Source organism: Macrotis lagotis, chromosome 1 (assembly GCF_037893015.1).
Source record: "Macrotis lagotis isolate mMagLag1 chromosome 1, bilby.v1.9.chrom.fasta, whole genome shotgun sequence".
In the NCBI taxonomy this organism is placed as follows: domain Eukaryota; kingdom Metazoa; phylum Chordata; class Mammalia; order Peramelemorphia; family Peramelidae; genus Macrotis; species Macrotis lagotis.
In genome coordinates this window covers 931,246,319-931,265,776 of record NC_133658.1, presented here as the reverse complement: position 1 = coordinate 931,265,776, position 19,458 = coordinate 931,246,319, and the positions used below count along the sequence as shown (strand labels likewise).

Below are 19,458 nucleotides of genomic sequence, written 5' to 3'. Positions count from 1 at the left end.
TATCAGGGAAATTTTCCTGTAGGAATTCTTTAAAAATGATGTCAAGGCTTTTTTCCTGATCATGACTTTCAGGTATCCCAATAATTTTTAAATTATCTTTCCTGAATCAGTGTTTTTTCAATGAGATGTTTCACATTTTCTTCTAATTTGTCATTCTTTTGGTTTTGAAGTATTGAGTTCTGATTTCTCTATTTTTTTTTTAGGTTTTGTTTTGTTTTTGTTAGGCAAATGGGGTTAAGTGGCTTACCTAAGGCCACACAGCTAGGTAATTATTAAGTGTCTGAGACCGGATTTGAACCCAGGTACTCCTGACTCCAAGGCCAGTGCTTTATCCACTATACCACCTAGCTGCCCATGAGTCCTGATTTCTCGTAAAATCAGCAATATCCCTGAGTTCTATTCTTTGTCTGAAGGATTTGTTTTCCTCAGAGATCTTATCTTCTTTTCCATCTGGCCAATTTTGCTTTTTAAAGCATTCTTCTCCTCAATAACTTTTTGAACTGTTTTATCCATTTGACATATGCTGGTTTTTAACATGTTATTTTCTTCAGCTTTTTGAGGGGAGGGGATCTCCTTGACTAAGCTGCTGACTTCATTTTCATGTTTTTCCTGCATCTCTCTCATTTCTTTTCCCAATTTTTCTTCTATCTCCCTCACTTGATTTTCAAAGTCTTTTTTGAGCTCTGCCATAGCCTGAGCCCAATTTCTGTTTTTTCTTGGAGTCCTTAGATGCAGGAGCTTGTACCTCCTCATCTTCAGATTGAATGTTTTGATCCTTCTTGGGATCACAGGCAAAGTATTTCTCAATGGTCCTCTTTTTTCTCTGCTTACTCATTTTCCCAGCCTGAGCCTGGTTTTGGGGTGCTTCCTGAGCTTTTGGTACACCCCCCACAAGGATCTCAGTGTGTGAGGCTCTGTCCTCCCTCCTGGTCTGTGAAAGACCATAAGCACCCCCCCCGTCTGCCACAGGGCTGAGGTGGGGGGGCCCCTGCTGTTCTATGGGGAGGCCTAGACTGTGATCAGGATCTGAATGTGGTCAGAACCCCAGAGTCCTGTTCCAGGGGCAGAGGACAGAGCTCAGCAGTCTCTCTTCACTCCCCTCCCTAGGCTCAATGCGCTCATGACCTGGGGGCTCCTGCTTACCTGCTGTGCCTGGTTCTGGTTCCTGGATCTGGGCTACCCTGGCCAAGCTGCTTGCTGTGTGCCCTGAGGGCAGGGCTTCACGTGCTCACTCTGGCAGAGGTCCCCCATTGTTCCCCCAAGGTGTGCCTGATGCTCCCTCAGGAAACTGCCCCTGCTGCTGTGAGCTGCGGCTCCCAGTGTTGTGGGGCTGCCTTCGGGAGGATGAAGTTCCTTCGCTTTGGTGGGCCACCCCTCTGATCCCATGGAGCTGAGTCTTTCTGCTCTTTTCCAGGCTACCTCGGGTTGGAGAATTGCCTCACTGGATCCCTCTGTGGGTTCTGTCTCTTGAAAATGTAGTTAGAGTCCTTAGTTTCTAAGTTTTGCTCCAGAGCAACTGAAAGAAGGCCCTCTCCTGTTACCATGTTGTCTCTGCCCCCTGCATTTAAGTTTGAAGAGTTAGCTCTTTGCCTGGGGAAACAGAATATAAATCAGTTTGCATTCTATCATTGAAGGGAAGGGAATATAATGATACATGTGTGTATAATGTGGATCTGTATGTAAATTTAATATTTGTGTTCCTTAGAAGGAGAGATCAGACTTGAAGGCAAAGAGACTACAGCAGAGATGAGGCTTTCAAAGGAAAAGACTCACAAGCAAAGATTCATGAATGACATTTCCTATAAATATACTTGGAAAGAAATATGTGCTATGTATCAGAGAATTCCCACTGAAGAAAAAACAAATGAATGCAATGCAATGCAATCTTTTTTCCATAAAAAAGATAAATTTGCAAAGTATGAGAGATACCACATTAGGGGCAAAACTTATCAATGTAATCCACATGGAAAGACTTTAACAAGGAGGGTGAACCTTGCTGTACATCAGAGAACCGATACTGCAGAGAAATGCTACACATGTAATCACCATGGAAAGATTTGCACACAGCACTCCCATCTTACTGTACATCAGAGAATCTACACTGGGGACAAACCTTTTGAATGTAATCAGTGTGGAAAGACTTTCAGACAGAGCTCTCATCTTAATGAAGATCAGAAAATCCACAGTGGAAAGAATCACTTTGCATGTAATCAGTGTGGAAAGACTTTCAGAATGAACTCCAATCTCACTGAACATCAGAGAATCCATATTGGGGAAAAACCTTACAAATATAATCAGTGTGGAAAGAATTTCACACAGAACTACCCTCTTGCTGAAGATCAGAGAATCCACACTAGGAAGAAACCTTATCAATGTAATCAGTGTGGAAAGAGCTGCCATATTGCTGTACATCAGAGAATCTACACTGAGGAGAAACCTTTTCAATGTAACCAGTGTGGAAAGACTTTCATTCATAACTCCAATCTTGGTGTACATCAGAGAATCCACATTGGGGAGAAATCTTATGAATGTAATCAATGTGGCAAGACTTTCAGACAGAGCTCCGATCTTGCTGTACATCAAAGAATCCACACTGGGGAGAAACCTTATGAATGTAATCAGTGTGGAAAGACATTCACAACAAACCGCATTCTTGCTATACATCAGAGAATCCATACTGGAGAGAAACCCTATGAGTGTAATCAATGTGGTAAGACTTTCAGACAGAGCTCCGATCTTAATGTACATCAGAGAATCCACACTGGGTATAACCCTTATGAATGTAATCAGTGTGCAAAGACTTTCAGATTTAGCTCTGATCTTGCTAGACATCAGAGAATTCACACAGGGGAGAAGCCTTATAAATGTAATCAGTGTGGAAGGACTTTCACAACAAGCTCCCATCTTGCTGAACATCAGAGAATCCACACAGGAGAGAAACCTTATGAATGTAATCAGTGTGGAAAGATTTTCACACAGAACTCAACTCTTGCTAAGCATCAAAGAACCCACACTAGGGAGAAACCTTATGAATGTAATCAATGTGGAAAGACTTTCAGACAGAGTTCCGATCTTAATGTACATCAGAGAATTCACAGTGGGAAGAATCCTTATGAATGTAATCAGTGTGGAAAGACATTCAAAGTGAGCTCAAGTCTTGCTGTACATCAGAGAATCCACACTGGGGACAAACCTTACAAATGTAATCAGTGTGGAAAGATTTTCACACAGAGCTCCAGTCTTGCTGAACATCAGCGAATTCACACTGGAGAGAAACCCTATGAATGTAATCAGTGTGGAAAGACTTTCAGACAGAGCTCCAGTCTTGCTGTACATCAGCGAATTCACACTGGAGAGAAACCCTATGAATGTAATCAGTGTGGAAAGACTTTCATTCATAGCTCCAATCTTGCTGTACATCAGAGAGTCCACACTGGGGAGAAACCTTATGAATGTAATCAGTGTGGGAAGACTTTTAGACTGAGCTCCAATCTTGCTGTACATCAAAGAATCCACACTGGAGAGAAACCTTATGAATGTAATCAGTGTGGAAAGACTTTCAGACAGAGCTCCAGTCTTGCTGTACATCAGAGAATCCACACTGGGAAGAAGTCTTATGAATGAAATCAGTGTGGAAGGACATTTCCAACAAACTGCATTCTTGCTGTACATCAGAGAATCCACATTGGGAAGAATCCTTTTGAATGTAATCATTGTGGAAATACTTTTGGATTGAACTCCACACTTGCTAAACATCAGAGAACCCACACTGGGGTCAAATCATATGAATTGGGGCGGCTAGGTGGCGGAGTGGATAAAGCACCAGCCCTGGAGTCAGGAGTACCTGGGTTCAAATCCAGTCTCACACACTTAATAATTAGCTAGCTGTGTGGCCTTGGGCAAGTCACTTAACCCCATTTGCCTTGCAAAAAACCTAAAAAAAATCATGTATGCTATCAGTGTGAAATGACTTTCATTCATGGCTCCAATTTTTCTGAACATCAGAGAATCCACATTGGAGTGAAACTTGCTGAAGTTCCAATTTGCCAGAGAACTATTGTCTCCGCTTTTGACTTGATCATTTTTGTTATCAGATAAAATATTGACATAAAACATTGGGATTTCTTTCTTTCCAAAATATCATTAGAATAAGAATTTATTCAGTCACTTATACTGATATTCTATCCAATTTCCTGCCTTATCATGGTGATCTTTATTTTCATTGTAAAATACCAAACTTGCACACATAATTAGAGGGAGACTAGGCTGTTTCACACAGACAGAACCTGTCTTCAGATTTATAACTGGAGAGACACAGATTTGTGGAGGGCAGAGGCCAACATTTAGACTTCAAAACTTCAATTATAGACTACTAAAATTGTTTTTTTATCAGAAATATAGAATTAGAGAATATTAGATTTAGACATTCCCATATTTTGATCAAATAGTGTTTACTTATATCTGAAGATCAATCAGTTAAGATTTAGGGAGATGATGGGCATATTGGAGGGAGAATGACATCTTTGGGACCTAGTTTTGTCAAGAGACAGGAGCAGGCAATGTAAAGTCTATGTAAGATACATAACATGGGTAAAAACAATTACAATGTACAAATAAAAGGCAAATTACAGAGATCAAAAGAGAGCAGTTATATAGAACAGTTAAGAAGCACAAAACAGCAAAGGGAGAAATTCAGGTTCATTTCTTCTGGAGCCATCTGGTACAGTTCTATGACTTCGGATGTTGTTTCAGAGATTTCTTCAATCCAGTTTACTTATAGAAATTTTCCTTTCTGATGAAAGAACTTCTTTAGAAAACATTTTAAGCAAGTCAGGACCAATTATTTTTGTTGCTCGAAAATGAAATTCTGGAACCATTTAGATCATGATGATTTGCAATTTGTTTTGCCAATTGCCTTATTGATATTCACAGAAAATTCATTTACAAATAGATATTTGCATTATTATTATTTTTTATTGTTATTTCCCATTTGGAGGATGCTATTCCACTAAAGAAAATAAACTTCCACAACAATGAAGATTCCACTGCAAAAGTGATGCTAGAATTTCAAACTAGCCTGGCTAGCTGTAAAAATTTAGATGAATGTATACCAAATGAATTAAATTTCTATATCTAATTTTAATATTGATCACCTGACATGATTATAACAATTTACCATAAAGATTAGGGACATAAATGGAAATGTTCCCTGAAGTATTTAGATGTCTGTACCAGACTGGTCATATAGGTAGTTACATGCCTTAAACCAGACTTTAAATCCTCAGGTGATATACTGTCCAAATATCACATTTTGGGAAACTGAGATGGAAAGAGTTCAATCTCAGAACTTGCTGAAAATGTTCTTTCAGATCATGCCAATGAGCCTTTTACCTGCAGTGTCTGACCCCATTGGGTTTTCTGGCTTCTATAGCCTGTGACCTACCAGCATTTCTTTGATACCTGGCTTTCAGACTTCAGAAAAAAGCTGAATTTTCAGTCCCATGAAGTCCTTAACATCAGCTTCCTATAATTAGACAGATTCAATTCTGATTTTATAATCTAAAGGATCATAAAATTCCAGGTAGGAATTTCAGAATAAGAAAAACATCACAGGAAATAATCATAAAAATTTATCCATGATTTTACAACAAAATATTTGGAAATAATATGTAGAAACATTTTATTAAAGAATTTTCTCTATTAATATGCTCACTTATTAAGCATATTAGAATAAGTATTGGGAACACACCATTCATTGCTTCTGGAATTCTTTTAAAAAGCTGATTCTTAAAATACTTGCATATTTTTCTAGAAATGTTCTAAATTAAAGATATATAAAAACAATTTATACAATGGTAATATCTAGATATCTTCAAATGGAAAGAGAAAAAAGAAAAAAGTACAAAAAGGAAAAATCAAAAATAATTGTTTTATAGTAACTCCAACATATATATATATATATATAAGATTGAGAACATTTTCTACAATACTTTTATCACAGAATTGCTACGAACATTTTAAAATACAAAACTACTGTTATAAAGTTATACCAAATGTTATACCAGTCCTAATAAGAAAATGAGATTCCTCAGCAACTTTACCTTATATGATCATCTCATAACACTAAGTCTTATTTATGCCACAGAATGACAAATTTAGATCAAAGCAACAAAAATTACTCTACCTGTATATTTTAAATGCTTTTAATATTAGCCTAATAGCAAATTGTTTCAAAGAATAACCTTGAAAAAAATAGAAACTTCTATGACAGCTATTGGCAGTGTCATCACTTAATGACAAATTAACTTACAGATTTGAAACTTTAGTAGACTTTGTAGAAATCACATTAAAAACATTTTCAAAACTGTCTTTTACTCAGTTATTTTTAGACAGCAATAAATATTCTTGATGTTAAAAAAAGACACTAATTGTGAACTTGTAAAGTGATACATCTCTCTTGTTCATACTTAAAGCAAAAATAAATCTTAAAATTAGAATTTATCAAATAAATTGTATAACATTTATTTTTTATGCATTATAAAATAATCCCATTAAGTTGGGGTTTTTTTTTAGGTTTTTGCAAGGCAAATGGGGTTACGTGGCTTGCCCAAGGCCACACAGCTAGGTAATTATTAAGTGTCTGAAACCAGATTTGAACCCAGGTACCTGACTCCAGGGCTGGTGCTTTATCCACTGCACCACCTAGCTGCCCCCCCTATAAAGTTTTTCATGTGCAATTAATCTCAATTACTACAGAACTTTTAAGTACCACCTTTCCTGAATTCAAGGGTATTTACAAATAGAAGGGTCTGTTGGTTTAAGACAGGGAAAATATACTTGGCTAAATTATCTTATCACAAATGACGAAGTTTATCAAGGCCTTAAGATTTACTCAAAAACAATTTTTCTTTGGCCATATGGATGGTTTATTTGAATGGCATCGGCAAATTTGCTGTTTATCTGCCACCTTAACTTGTATAAGTATATTCTTAGAAGGAACTTGTATGACAGTTTAAATTATATAATTTCTCCCCATTCTGTTGCAACAGGGTTAGATTTCAGTTCAGAAATGAGGTAATTAAGGAATTAAAAGTTGATTGGCCTCATTTTAAGAACCTGAGAAATGGAATGGGATTAGGCATGTATATTGCCTTTAGCAATATAAACTATATATGGTCAATGAAGTGGGAACAATAAAACATTTTCCTGTCCCAAATTCCTCTACTATATTCTCCAATAGTTCAAATGAACAAATTCATGATTTTTTTAATAAAAACCACAACAAAATTCCTTTCAAAGATTGTCTTTAAAGAGTGACATCAAATGATTAACTCATTCATTAGCAATTAAGTTAATTAAAATTACCAAAATCAGGTGGCTAAAAATTTTAAATTCCATTAGACTTCCTTACAGAAAATTCCTGATAAAGATGTTCTAAATATCTTTTTTATGATTAAAAGATTTTCATTGTACTTAACAATGTCTGAAATGCAGAAGTTATACCCAGAAAACAAAAAAACCTTTGTTACAATAAGCAATAATAATATATAAGAAATTTAATTTTTCTTTTTTTAAATTTATTTTTATTAATGATATTATTTGAGTTTTATATTTTTCCCCCAATCTTGCTTCCCTCCTCCCCCCCCCCCCCCCAGAAAGCACTCTGTCAGTCTTTACTTTGTTTCCACCTTGTTCCAAATTGGGTGTGATGAGAGAGAAATCATATCCTTAAAGAGAAGAGAAGTCTAAGAGGTAACAAGATCAGACAGTAAGCTATCTGCTTTTTTTTCTAAATTAAAAGGAATAGTCCCTGCACTTTGTTCAAACTCCACAGCTCCTTATCTGGATACAGATGGTACTCTCCTTGGCAGACAGTCCAAAATTGTTCCTGATTTTTGCACTGATGGAATGAGCAAGTCCTTCAAGCTTGAACATCACTCCCATGTTGCTGTTAGGGTGTACAGTGTTTTTCTGGTTCTGCTCATCTCACTCAGCATGAGTTCATGCAAATCCCTCCAGGTTTCCCTGAAATCCCGTCCCTCCTGGTTTCTTATAGAACAATAGTGTTCCATGACATACATAAACCACAATTTGCTAAGCTATTCCCCAATTGAGGGACATTTACTGGATTTCCAATTCTTTGCCACCACAAACAGGGCTGCTATAAATATTTTTGTACAAGTAATATTTTTACCATTTTTCCTCATCTCTTCAGGGTATAGACCCAGTAGTGGTATTGCTGGGTCAAAGGGTATGCACATTTTTGTTGTCCTTTGGGCATAGTTCCAAATAGCTCTCCAGAAGGGTTGGATGAGTTCACAGCTCCAGCAACAGTGTAATAGTGTCCCAGATTTCCCACATCCCTTCCAACAATGATCATTATCCTTCCTGGTCATACTGGCCACTCTGAGAGGTGTGAGGTGGTACCTCAGAGAAGCTTTAATTTGCATTTCTCTAATAATTAATGATTTAGAGCATTTTTTCATATGGCTATGGATTACTTTGATCTCATCTGTAAATTGCCTTTGCATATCCTTTGACCATTTGTCAATTGGGGAATGGCTTTTTGTTTTAAAAATACCACTCAGTTCTCTGTATATTTTAGAAATGAGTCCTTTGTCAGAATCATTAGTTGTAAAGATTGTTTCCCAATTTACTACATTTCTTTTGATCTTGGTTACATTGGTTTTATCTGTGCAAAAGCCTTTTAATTTAATGTATTCGGAATCATCTAATTGTTTTTTGGTGATATTCTCTAACTCTTCCTTAGTCATAAACTGTTCCCCTTTCCATAGATCTGACAAGTAGACTAGTCCTTGATCTTCTAATTTGCTTATAGTATTGTTTTTTATGTCTAAGTCCTGTAACCATTTGGATCTTATCTTGGTAAAGGGTGTGAGGTGTTGGTCTAATCTAAGTTTCTTCCATACTAACTTACAGTTTTCCCAGCAATTTTTATCAAAGAGGGAGTTTTTATCCCAATGTCCAGACTCTTTGGGTTTATCAAACAGCAGATTACTATAATCATCTCCTGCTTTTACACCTAGTCTATTCAACTGGTCCACCACTCTATTTCTTAGCCAATACCGAACAGTTTTGATTACTGATGCTTTATAATATAATTTTAGATCGGGTAGGGCTAAGCCACCTTCTTTTGCACTTTTTTTCATTAAGCTCCTGGCAATTCTTAACTTTTTATTTCTCCATATGAATTTACTTACAATTTTTTCTAACTCGTTAAAGTAATTTTTTGGAATTTTGATTGGTAGGGCACTAAACAGGTAGTTTAGTTTTGGTAGAATTGTCATTTTTATTATATTAGCTCTACCTATCCATGAGCAGTTGATATTTGCCCAGTTATTTAAATCTAATTTAATTTGTGTGAGAAGTGTTTTATTATTGTTTTCAAAAAGATTGTGAGTCTGTCTTGGCAAATAGACTCCCAAATATTTTATATTGTTTGAGGTTACTTTGAATGGGATTTCTCTTTCTAGCTCTTCCTGCTGTTTCTTGCTAGAGATATATAGAAAAGTTGAGGATTTATGAGGGTTTATTTTATAACCTGCAACTTTGCTAAAATTGCTAATTGTTTCCAGTAGTTTTTTAGATGATTTCTTGGGATTCTCTAGGTAGACCATCATGTCATCTGCGAAGAGTGAGAGTTTTGTCTCTTCCTTCCCAATTCTAATTCCTTCAATTTCTTTTTCTTCTCTAATTGTTGTTGCTAACATTTCTAATACAATATTGAATAGTAGTGGTGATAATGGGCACCCTTGTTTCACCCCTGATCTTACTGGGAATGCCTCTAGCCTCTCCCCATTGAGTATAATGCTAGTTGATGGTTTCAGATAGATATTGCTAATTATTTTAAGGAACAGTCCATTTATTCCTATACTCTAGTGTTTTTAATAGGAATGGATGCTGTATTTTGTCAAAAGCTTTTTCAGCATCTATTGATATGATCATATGATTTCTGATAGGTTTGTTGTTGATATAATTGAGTATACTAACAGTTTTCCTAATATTGAACCAACCCTGGATTCCTGGAATAAATCCTACTTGATCATAATGTATTATCCTAGTGATAACTTGTTGTAATCGTTGTGCTAAGATTTTATTTAGGATTTTTGCATCTATATTCATCAGGGAGATAGGTCTATAATTTTCTTTCTCTGTTTTAACTCTTCCTGGTTTAGGTAACAGTACCATATTGGTTTCATAGAAAGAGTTAGGCAGAGTTCCATCTTTCCCTATTTTTCCAAAGCGTTTATATAGGATTGGAACCAATTGTTCCTTAAATGTTTGGTAGAATTCACTTGTGATTCCATCAGGCCCTGGAGATTTTTTTTTAGGGAGTTCAGTAATGGCTTGTTGAATTTCTTTTTCTGAGATAGGGTTATTTAGGTATTTAATCTCTTCTTCATTTAACCTGGGCAACTTATATTTTTGTAAATATTCATCCATTTCACTTAGATTATCATATTTATTGGCATAGAGTTGGGCAAAATAATTTCAAATTATTACTTTAATTTCCTCCTCATTGGTGGTGAGTTCACCTTTTTCATTTATGATACTAGCTATTTGGTTTTCTTCTTTCTTTTTTTTAATCAAATTGACCAGAGGTTTATCAATTCTATTGGTTTTTTCATAATACCAACTTTTGGTTTTATTTATTAATTCAATAGTTTTTTGCTTTCAATTTTATTAATTTCTCCTTTAATTTTTAGAATTTCTAATTTAGTACTTAATTGGGGATTTTTGATTTGTTCTTTCTCTAATTTTTTAGTTGCATGTTTAGTTCATTGATTTCCTCTTTCTCCAATTTATTCATTTAAGCAATTAGAACTATAATATATCCCCTGAGAGTTGTTTTGAATGAATCCCATAGGTTTTGGTATGTTGTTTCATTATTATCATTATCTAGGATAAAATGGTTAATTCTATAATTTGTTTTTTGGTCCACTCATTTTTTAAAATGAGGTTATTCAGTTTCCAATTTGCTCTGGGTCTATATCTCCTTGGCCCAGTATTGCATATGACTTTTATTGCATTGTGATCTGAGAAAGATGTATTCACTATTTCTGCCTTTCTGCAGTTGATCATTAGGTTTTTATGTACATGATCAATTTTTGTATAAGTTCCATGTACTGCAGAGAAAAAGGTATATTCCTTTCTATCCCCATTCAGTTTCCTCCATAAGTCTACCATATCTAATTTTTCTAACAATCTATTTACCTCCCTAATTTCTTTCTTGTTTGTTTTATGATTCAATTTATCTAGATCTGATAGCGGGAGGTTGAGGTCTCCCACTAGTAGAGTTTTGCTATCTATGTCTTCCTGTAATTCTTTCAGCTTCTCTAAGAATTTGGATGCTGTCCCACTGGGTGCATATATATTCAATATTGAAATGACTTTATTGTCTATGGTACCTTTTGAAATTTAATTTTTCTTAATTCATTTGGTTGATTTGTTTACATCACAATTGTAAAACTCAATAACTAATCAATGCTTACTATTTGAACTTTCAGGAACATCCCAATATCAATCCAAATTTTGCATTTTCATTAAAAATGTATCAAGTTAATACAATATTTTTATTTTGAAATGCACAGAAAATTATATATGGTTCTCTAAAAAGGTAATCATATAGCTTTAATACATTTCTTAATTTATGTCCTCTTATTTTTCTCTTCAGAATTAAATTTTTGATTAAATCAAACCAAAATTACTTCTTTAACTAATACATGTAATCCTATTTTTTTACAAAACAAAACTAAATAAAAAACTTTCTTTCAGCAGTTTCTAGCTGAAAAAGTTAAAGTGTGTGTATATATAGAGAGAGAGAGAGAAAAAAAATTTTTTGAATAGAACAAAGATTGTGCACTTGCTTCTAGTATTTCAAGATTGTAGGAGCTTTGGCCTGTTCCTCCTGTCCCAAACACCAAGAAAAGCCCTGTGACCTCTTCTCAATTCTCCAGGAAATTGGCTATTTTTTTTTTTTTAGTTTTTTTGCCAGGCAAATGGAGTTAAGTGGCTTGCCCAAGACCACACAGGTAATTAAGTGTCTGAGGCCGGATTTGAATTCAGGTATTCCTGCCTCCAGGGCTAGTGCTCTAGCCACTGCGCCACCTAGCTTCCCCTAAAAATTGGCTGTTCTCTAGAGAATCCATATGGCAGAAAAATCTTACAACTGTAGTCACTGTGGAAAGGCTTTCACAGGTAGCCCAGTCTTGTTCAGCATCAGAAAGTACATACAAGAGAAAAACCTTATGAGGATTTAGAATGTGTAAAGTTTTTAATTCATGTTCTTCCCCTACTAAACATCAGTGAATCCATGATAGTTACAGAAGTCAGAAATATTATGACAATAATTGCTTTCACAATAGCAAGGAGGGGAGGGGACCAGAACATCCGAAGAAAGTAAACTTGTCTGAAGACCATTATTTGATATCAAAGAGAACCATCCTTCTCTAATGCTGTTTTGCTTGAGGGAGTTTGAGTTTAAGGGGGCAGGACAAGCACTCTTCAAATTTTAAAGTTTTTTCTGGACTACTGAGGGCAGGACAGGTCTAAGGAGGGCACACTCCATTCCTCACTATAGCTAAGAAAACTTGCCTTTTTATAAGGAATAATGGTAAAAATTTATAGTAATTATTGTACTTGGACATGGAAGTAATCTTTTCATTCAAGTTTATTCCATATGCAGTTTTATGCTTTTTATCATCAGTGGTCAGAAAATGTATTGTTGGGGGCGGGGGGAAGAGGCTTGGCGGTCGCTTAGAGGGGGAAACATAATCACCTTATAAGGGAATGTTACAGAACTCGGCCCCTCATTGAGTAAGAGTTCATGGGAGGGAGGACAGAGGGGATAAAAGGGTCTGCTGAGAGGTGGGGGGGAGCGGGAATGTGATCACAGAAGAATAAAGACTCATGACCCACCTCAGGCGCTCTGTCTGGTTCTTCCCCCATCAAAGAGTGGGGGCCGGAGGTACCCCGAAGACTCACCACGCGTTGGACTGGTGAGTAAGAGGACGGACTAGCATTAAGAAGCCGGCGTTGTAAATAAAAACCCGGCAAGTGGTGCCGAAACCCGGGACCTGATTTTGCTAGGGAACGTCTGAATCCGCTGGTCGGATTCTCCAGACAGCCTCGGTCGTTTCTGACCGGGAGGAAGGAGAGGGCGTTTACTCTCAGATATTGCCTGAAGGACATACCCCTATTGTGTTGACTATGCTTTCTTTCTCTCCCCTTTCTCCTTCTGCTCTAATCACGCTCCTTGCCGTGCTGGCCTGTCTGATTGTGCCCTGCTGCCTCCTTCTCTTTTGCCGAACGGGAACTTTCCAGTTCTGCCACCTGTTAGGATTGCAGCCTCGGCTAGTAGACAGCATGGGGGGCCGGAATAGTATTCCCGCCTTTCAGCCGGAGGAGAAAGGGGTCGTTGCAGGGCAGCTTTATAAACTCTGCGCTAAGCATGGCCGTAAATTACCTATCAAGACGTGCCGTGCTTTTGTTGAGAATATCTGGAACATCTGCCCTTGGGTGCAACATAGTGGGATCCAACCAGATAAATGGAAGGTGGTAGGGCAGCAGATGGCCTCCTATAATGACACCTGCCCGGGAAAACTGACCCCCGAGGATTTTACAGTGTATAAGATAGTGGATGCAGCCCTGCATCCCCAGAAGGTGACTTTGGCACGAACAATCAGCACTCAGGTGGGTAGCTCGTTGGCGGGATCGGATTCAGAGGGCTCAGAGGAAGAGGGAAGGCCACCCCCTCCCCTGTATCCGTGGGAGGAACTTAGAAGAAACAATGGGGGAACAAAGGGCCCCCAGGGAGAAGATTCAGGGCCGGAAGTTTCCGAGCGCGGGAAGGGAGGGGTGCAAACAGCCCTCAGGGGTGGCAGGAAGAGGAGCGTGAGTAGGTGGGACCGGGAGGCTGCTGACGAGGAGGGAGAAGTCCGCGCTGATTGGACAGCTGCCGCGCCCCAGACTTGGCGGCCCAGCCAGGAAACAGAGGCAAAAAATCCCCCGTGTTCCTTGTCCGCCCTTCAGAGATCCCCTCAAGGGCTCCGCCCATCCGGCCTACTTGCCACCAGTGCCTCCATAGCAATAGAGAAAGGGGAGGAGGTGGACTGGGATGACTGGGGCCTCTACCCGGTATTTACGGACCCCCTTACCGGAGCCCGAGACTACCGCCCTGTCCCTTTTAAGATGCTTAAGGAACTTAAGGAGGCCGTGACTAAATACGGCCCAAGCTCCCCTTATGTAAAAAGACTGATGCAAAACCTCTTTGCTACGCACCCTTGGACCCCTGCTGACTTTGACGAAATTGCAGCCGCGTGCCTAGATGCCTCCTTATATTTAGCTTTTAAGGCTCAGGCCCGCAGAGAGGCCTCTAAGCTGGCAAAATCCCGGGGTTATACTCCCCTGGATTTAGCCATTGACCTCCTGTGTGGAACTGGAGCCTATACTGACCCTGCTGTTCAGGCCCGGTATGGCCAGTTTGAGCTAGAGACTGTTAAAGAAACACATGTTGTAGCTTGGGATAAGATTGGAGCCATGAAAGGGGGGAGAGCCACACAGAAGTTGGTTGGGCTGAAGCAGAGAGCAGATCAGACACCCCTCTCATTTGTGAACGAGGTTAAAGAGACAGTGACTCGTATAATGGGAGACACCCCGGGATCTGATCTACTTATGAGACAATTGATTAAAGAGGGTCTTCGCCCCAAAGGGATCGCAGCCATTAGCAGCCTTCCCCCCGACGCTTCATTAGAAGGAATTGTTGACAAATTGCTGGACATGCCCAGCGAGGATTCAATTCAAGCCTTAGTGACTGCCATGGAGAACCGGGAGGATAGCCTCCTGACCGCCCTTCACGGTATGCAGGTGAGACCCACCTGTTTTGGGTGCGGAAAGCCAGGGCACCTCAAAGCACAGTGCAGGCAGTGGCCCCCCTCCACTTCAGTTCCGACCTGTTATTCCTGTGGAAAGCCAGGTCACATAGCCAGGTTCTGCCGATCCAAAGGGAAGTCGGGAAAAGGGAAAGGGAGGGGCCCGGCCGCGGGGCCCCCCCCCGTGCTCGAAGACAGCGGCCCCATTACTGTGACTATCCCCGTGAGGGTTGACTATAGAGAAGGGACACAGCAGAGAGAGATCGGGCCTTGGGAAACCTCGATGATTCCCATCGAGCTAAATATTTTCCCAGCGCTCATCACAGGGGCTGAGAGATGTGTGGACTTAGTCACCCATACCCAGGTCATTTTTGGTCCCGGAAGTCCCACATCCGTAAGGGTCACAAACCCCCACCCCTTTCCCACCTTGGTAAAACAGGGCCAAGAGGTAGGAAAGGCGCTGCCCTTGCGGGCCCCTCCCGCTCATGTGAACTGGGTCCACCCGGTCAGCTCTGGGCGACCACTGTTAACCGTCACGGTGGAAAATCAGAAGCTCGAAGGGATAATTGACACTGGAGCCGATTGCTCTGTCATAAATAGGGGACAGTGGAGGCGCGAGTGGCCACTCCTACAGAGCCCTCAAGCAGTGACGGGGGTGGGGGGCAATAGATCTGCCATGAAAGCAGCACACGCCCTACGGTGGTCAGCTTTGGAAGAATCTGGACTCTTCACCCCACTGTGCCTACCCGACCTCCCTTATGCATTATGGGGTAGAGATATCTTGAGCCAGCTTAACCTGACACTTGCCACCCCTGATAGCCTGTGGGGAAATTAATTGGGGCCACTCTAGAGATGAGCTTTTCCCCCAGAATAACATGGATTAATAAGAAACCTATTTGGGTTGAGCAGTGGCCCCTGACAAAAGAAAAGCTCATCGCCCTCGCAGACATAGTAATGACCCTCCTGCACGAGAACAAAGTGGAACCGTCCCTTAGCCCGTATAACTCCCCCGTCTTTGTCATAAAAAAGAAAGGGGGGAGTTGGAGAATGTTGATTGATCTTCGGGCAGTAAATGCCAACATGGTACCCATGGGGACCCTCCAACCTGGTCTCCCTATGCCCACTGCAGTCCCGCAAGGGTGGACTATTATAGTGATTGATGTTAAAGACTGCTTCTATAGCATTCCCCTCCACCCGGAGGACAAAGAAAAATTTGCCTTTTCCCTCCCCGCGATCAATTTCAGGGAATGGCCAATAGCCCCACCCTGTGCCAGCTTTACATGGATACTCTGCTACATCCTATCTTTTTAAACAGAAAGGGGGAGTTGGCAGGTCACTGACCCATTCAGACCTGTCTCAGGTACTATTTACCATGAATTTCCTACAAGTCAGGGATGACGGCACTACAGCCGCCCAGAGATTTTTCTCCCCAAAAGGACATGCTAAGAAAGAACCAACGCTCCTGCCCTCTCCCACCAAGGCCCTACCAGGCTCTAAAGTCATGTGGAGAGATGAAGAGGGAGGTTGGCATGGCCCTGTAACGGTAAAGAACAGAAGACAGGGCCACCTGTCATTTCATCCCGAGGATAAGATAGAAGAGCCAGAAAGATGGCTCCCTGTTTACAAGATAAGAGACCTTGATTAATGCCCAACCCTACGGGGTGAGAGGAATTTCTTTCTTTTTCAGGCCTTCTGATCATCGTAGGGATCCTTGGAGGTGCTCCATCTGAAGGAAATCCGACATGGGGAATACTCCGAGTTATTCCCTCTCCCCTTCCGGTAGCACGGAACTCCCCGATCTACCCTCGCCTGCTAGTGACCAATACATCGATGGGGCTCCCTTCTGCCTCGGTGGGGCCCCTCATGTGTGGCCACAGGGGAAAACATCGAGGATCCCATACCATGGAGGGATTGCCAGATGGCGGGAGGATACCCCCTTGAGGGTGAACAAGGACGCTGATTCTGGGAATCACCCTACTTGTTGTCTGTTTCTGCCGCCTAGCTAGGCGACAGAGGGGTTATATGCTTCTTACTCAGAAAGCCTTCATGGCCATGGAGACGGGGGAGGATCCCCAAGTCTGGCTAGCCGCCATGCATGACATGTGACACCTAGGGGTAAGACGAGGTAAACCCCAAGACGGGCAACTTCTCCTGACCCAGCCACCTAAGACGGGCAAGGTCCTGGGTTGAAGGAGATGACCTAAGACAGGGTTCCTCGCCCCCCGGCGGATCCCCAAGTCTGGCTAGCCGCCATGCATGACATGTGACACCTAGGGGTAAGACGAGGTAAACCCCAAGACGGGCAACTTCTCCTGACCCAGCCACCTAAGACAGGCCCTGAGGGTGTCGGGCGCCTAGGACGGGCAAGGTCCTGGGTTGAAGGAGATGACCTAAGACAGGGTTCCTCGCCCCCGGCTATCAGAGGCCAGTAGAAATGACACCGCTTAAGGCTAACCTCAGCACCGCTTAAGGTCACACCGAGTGATAACCTTGTAAAACAGAAAGGGGGAGATGTTGGGGGCGGGGGGAAGAGGCTTGGCGGTCGCTTAGAGGGGGAAACATAATCACCTTATAAGGGAATGTTACAGAACTCGGCCCCTCATTGAGTAAGAGTTCATGGGAGGGAGGACAGAGGGGATAAAAGGGTCTGCTGAGAGGTTGGGCGGGAGCGGGATGTGATCACAGAAGAATAAAGACTCATGACCCACCTCAGGCGCTCTGTCTGGTTCTTCCCCCATCAAAGAGTGGGGGCCGGAGGTACCCCGAAGACTCACCACGCGTTGGACTGGTGAGTAAGAGGACGGACTAGCATTAAGAAGCCGGCGTTGTAAATAAAAACCCGGCAATGTATCAGGTAAAAATCTCTTCAAACTTCTAAAAACCAGCTCCCTGCCCCAACCCCTTAGACTTGGGGGAACTCTTAGTTAGTTACTTCATTAGAATTGGATAAACAGCTTTCATCAGCTTCTCTGGAAAACCTGGGAAGATTTCAGAACCTTTACAAAGAGAAAGGCCTCAGATGTGTTCTGTTTCTGTGAAAAATTCCTGAGGAACAGAAATGTTTTTAGTATTTTTCCTAAATGATGGTATTAACATTATTTGTTTTAGGGGGTGGCTAGGTGGCACAGTGGATAGAGCACCCACCCTGGAATCAGGAGTACCTGCGTTCAAATCCAGCCTCAGACACTTAATAATTACCTAGCTGTGTGGCCTTGGGCAAGCCACTTAACCCCATTGCCTTGCAAAAAGACCCCATTATTTGTTTTAAAACAGAATATGTCCAATTAAATACAGTTTTTAAACATTGAGACCATGTTCTCAAATAGTTTGATTCATTATTCCACAGCACCAAGATCTAAAGAAGGGTTAATTTAGTAAGGGTTTAATTGCATCACCCTCATTTTTTTAATTTGCTGCTGTGAAATTAATAATAATTTCTCATTACTGTATTATGATGAAGATTAATTCAGTTTAGAGAATACTAAGCTTCTGATCTGGTCACCTTGCCTGACTAGTTAGAAAGTAAGCCCCTGGTGTGTTGATCACAATATCTAGGAGAATAATGCTCAGAATGCAAGGAAACCCCCCACCCAAGGAGAGAACAGAATTCAGGAAGGGATACAAAAATGGTAATCTTTGTAGATCACTTTCAGGCAGGGATGTTAAGGAAATTCTTGTACATAGGTCATTAAAGATGTTAAGTGTGAGCAATGTAAGGTGTTTGACTGTTTGGATTCTGTGAGGGATACGGGGGTCCCACAAGAATGTGAAGGGAGAATATTAGTTTACATTGAAAAGACTGGGGTCTTCCTATATTGGTGCCTATGGGCAAATATATGAGTTTAAGACAAAAGACTTAGTGGCAGCTAGGTGGCACAGTGGATAGAGCACTGGCCCTGGAGTCAGGAGGACCTAAGTTCAAATCCAGCCTCAGACAATAATTGCCTAGCTGTGTGACCTTAACCCCATTGCCTTAAATAAATTTTAAAAAAAGAAAAAAGACTTAGCCTCAACCTGATCAAGACCTGAGATTAAGTCAGATCTGCCTCACCTAGTTCTGAGTTAACCTAAGGTCTGCATCCTTCTGCTTTGCACATTCTTAAGATTACTCTTCCTTCCCCTGTGTTCATTAGTATAATGAGCAGGGTGGGGAGAATTTATGGGGGTGAATGTATCAATTTGATTGTGACCCCATCCAATGATTGGTGCAAAGGAGGAGGAACTAGCCTTTCAAAGGGCATATAAGACCTAGCATTTCTGGGATTCAGTACCCTCTCCCCTTGAGAGAGGTGGTCCTTCTGTGCAAAGATGTATTAATAAAAGACAATTTAATCACTCTGCACTAAGTATTCACAAGCCATTTAAAACAGCTTCCACATAATGTGAATGACCCTAACTTACCACTGACCTGAGGGAGGTCCCCTAGTTGACATTAAGCCTCCTTACCTAAGAGGAGGTCAAAAACTAGCTTCAAGAAGTCAAGGGTTGACCTAGGGTCCCTGGCCCTGTCCTCTGCAAGTGTGCCTGCTCTTGAAGTTCATACAAAATGCTGTTCACTCCCCTATAC

General features: G+C 40.8%; 1 protein-coding gene across 3 annotated transcripts in view; it reads left to right on the top strand.

Moving 5' to 3' along the window:
- Positions 1–3,707, top strand: part of LOC141511838 (uncharacterized) — an 84,986-nt gene extending 81,279 nt beyond the window's left edge. Inside the window, exon 5 of one of the 3 annotated variants that reach the window (XM_074220856.1) lies at positions 2,392–3,707. In XM_074220856.1, the coding sequence (XP_074076957.1) occupies positions 2,392–3,624 (1,233 nt within the window). In that variant the 3' untranslated portion in view covers positions 3,625–3,707. Of the gene's footprint in view, positions 1–1,705 lie in introns of all 3 variants that reach the window. The other 2 variants (XM_074220862.1, XM_074220865.1) reach the window with 2 other exon arrangements.
- The last annotated feature ends 15,751 nt before the right edge of the window (positions 3,708–19,458 follow it).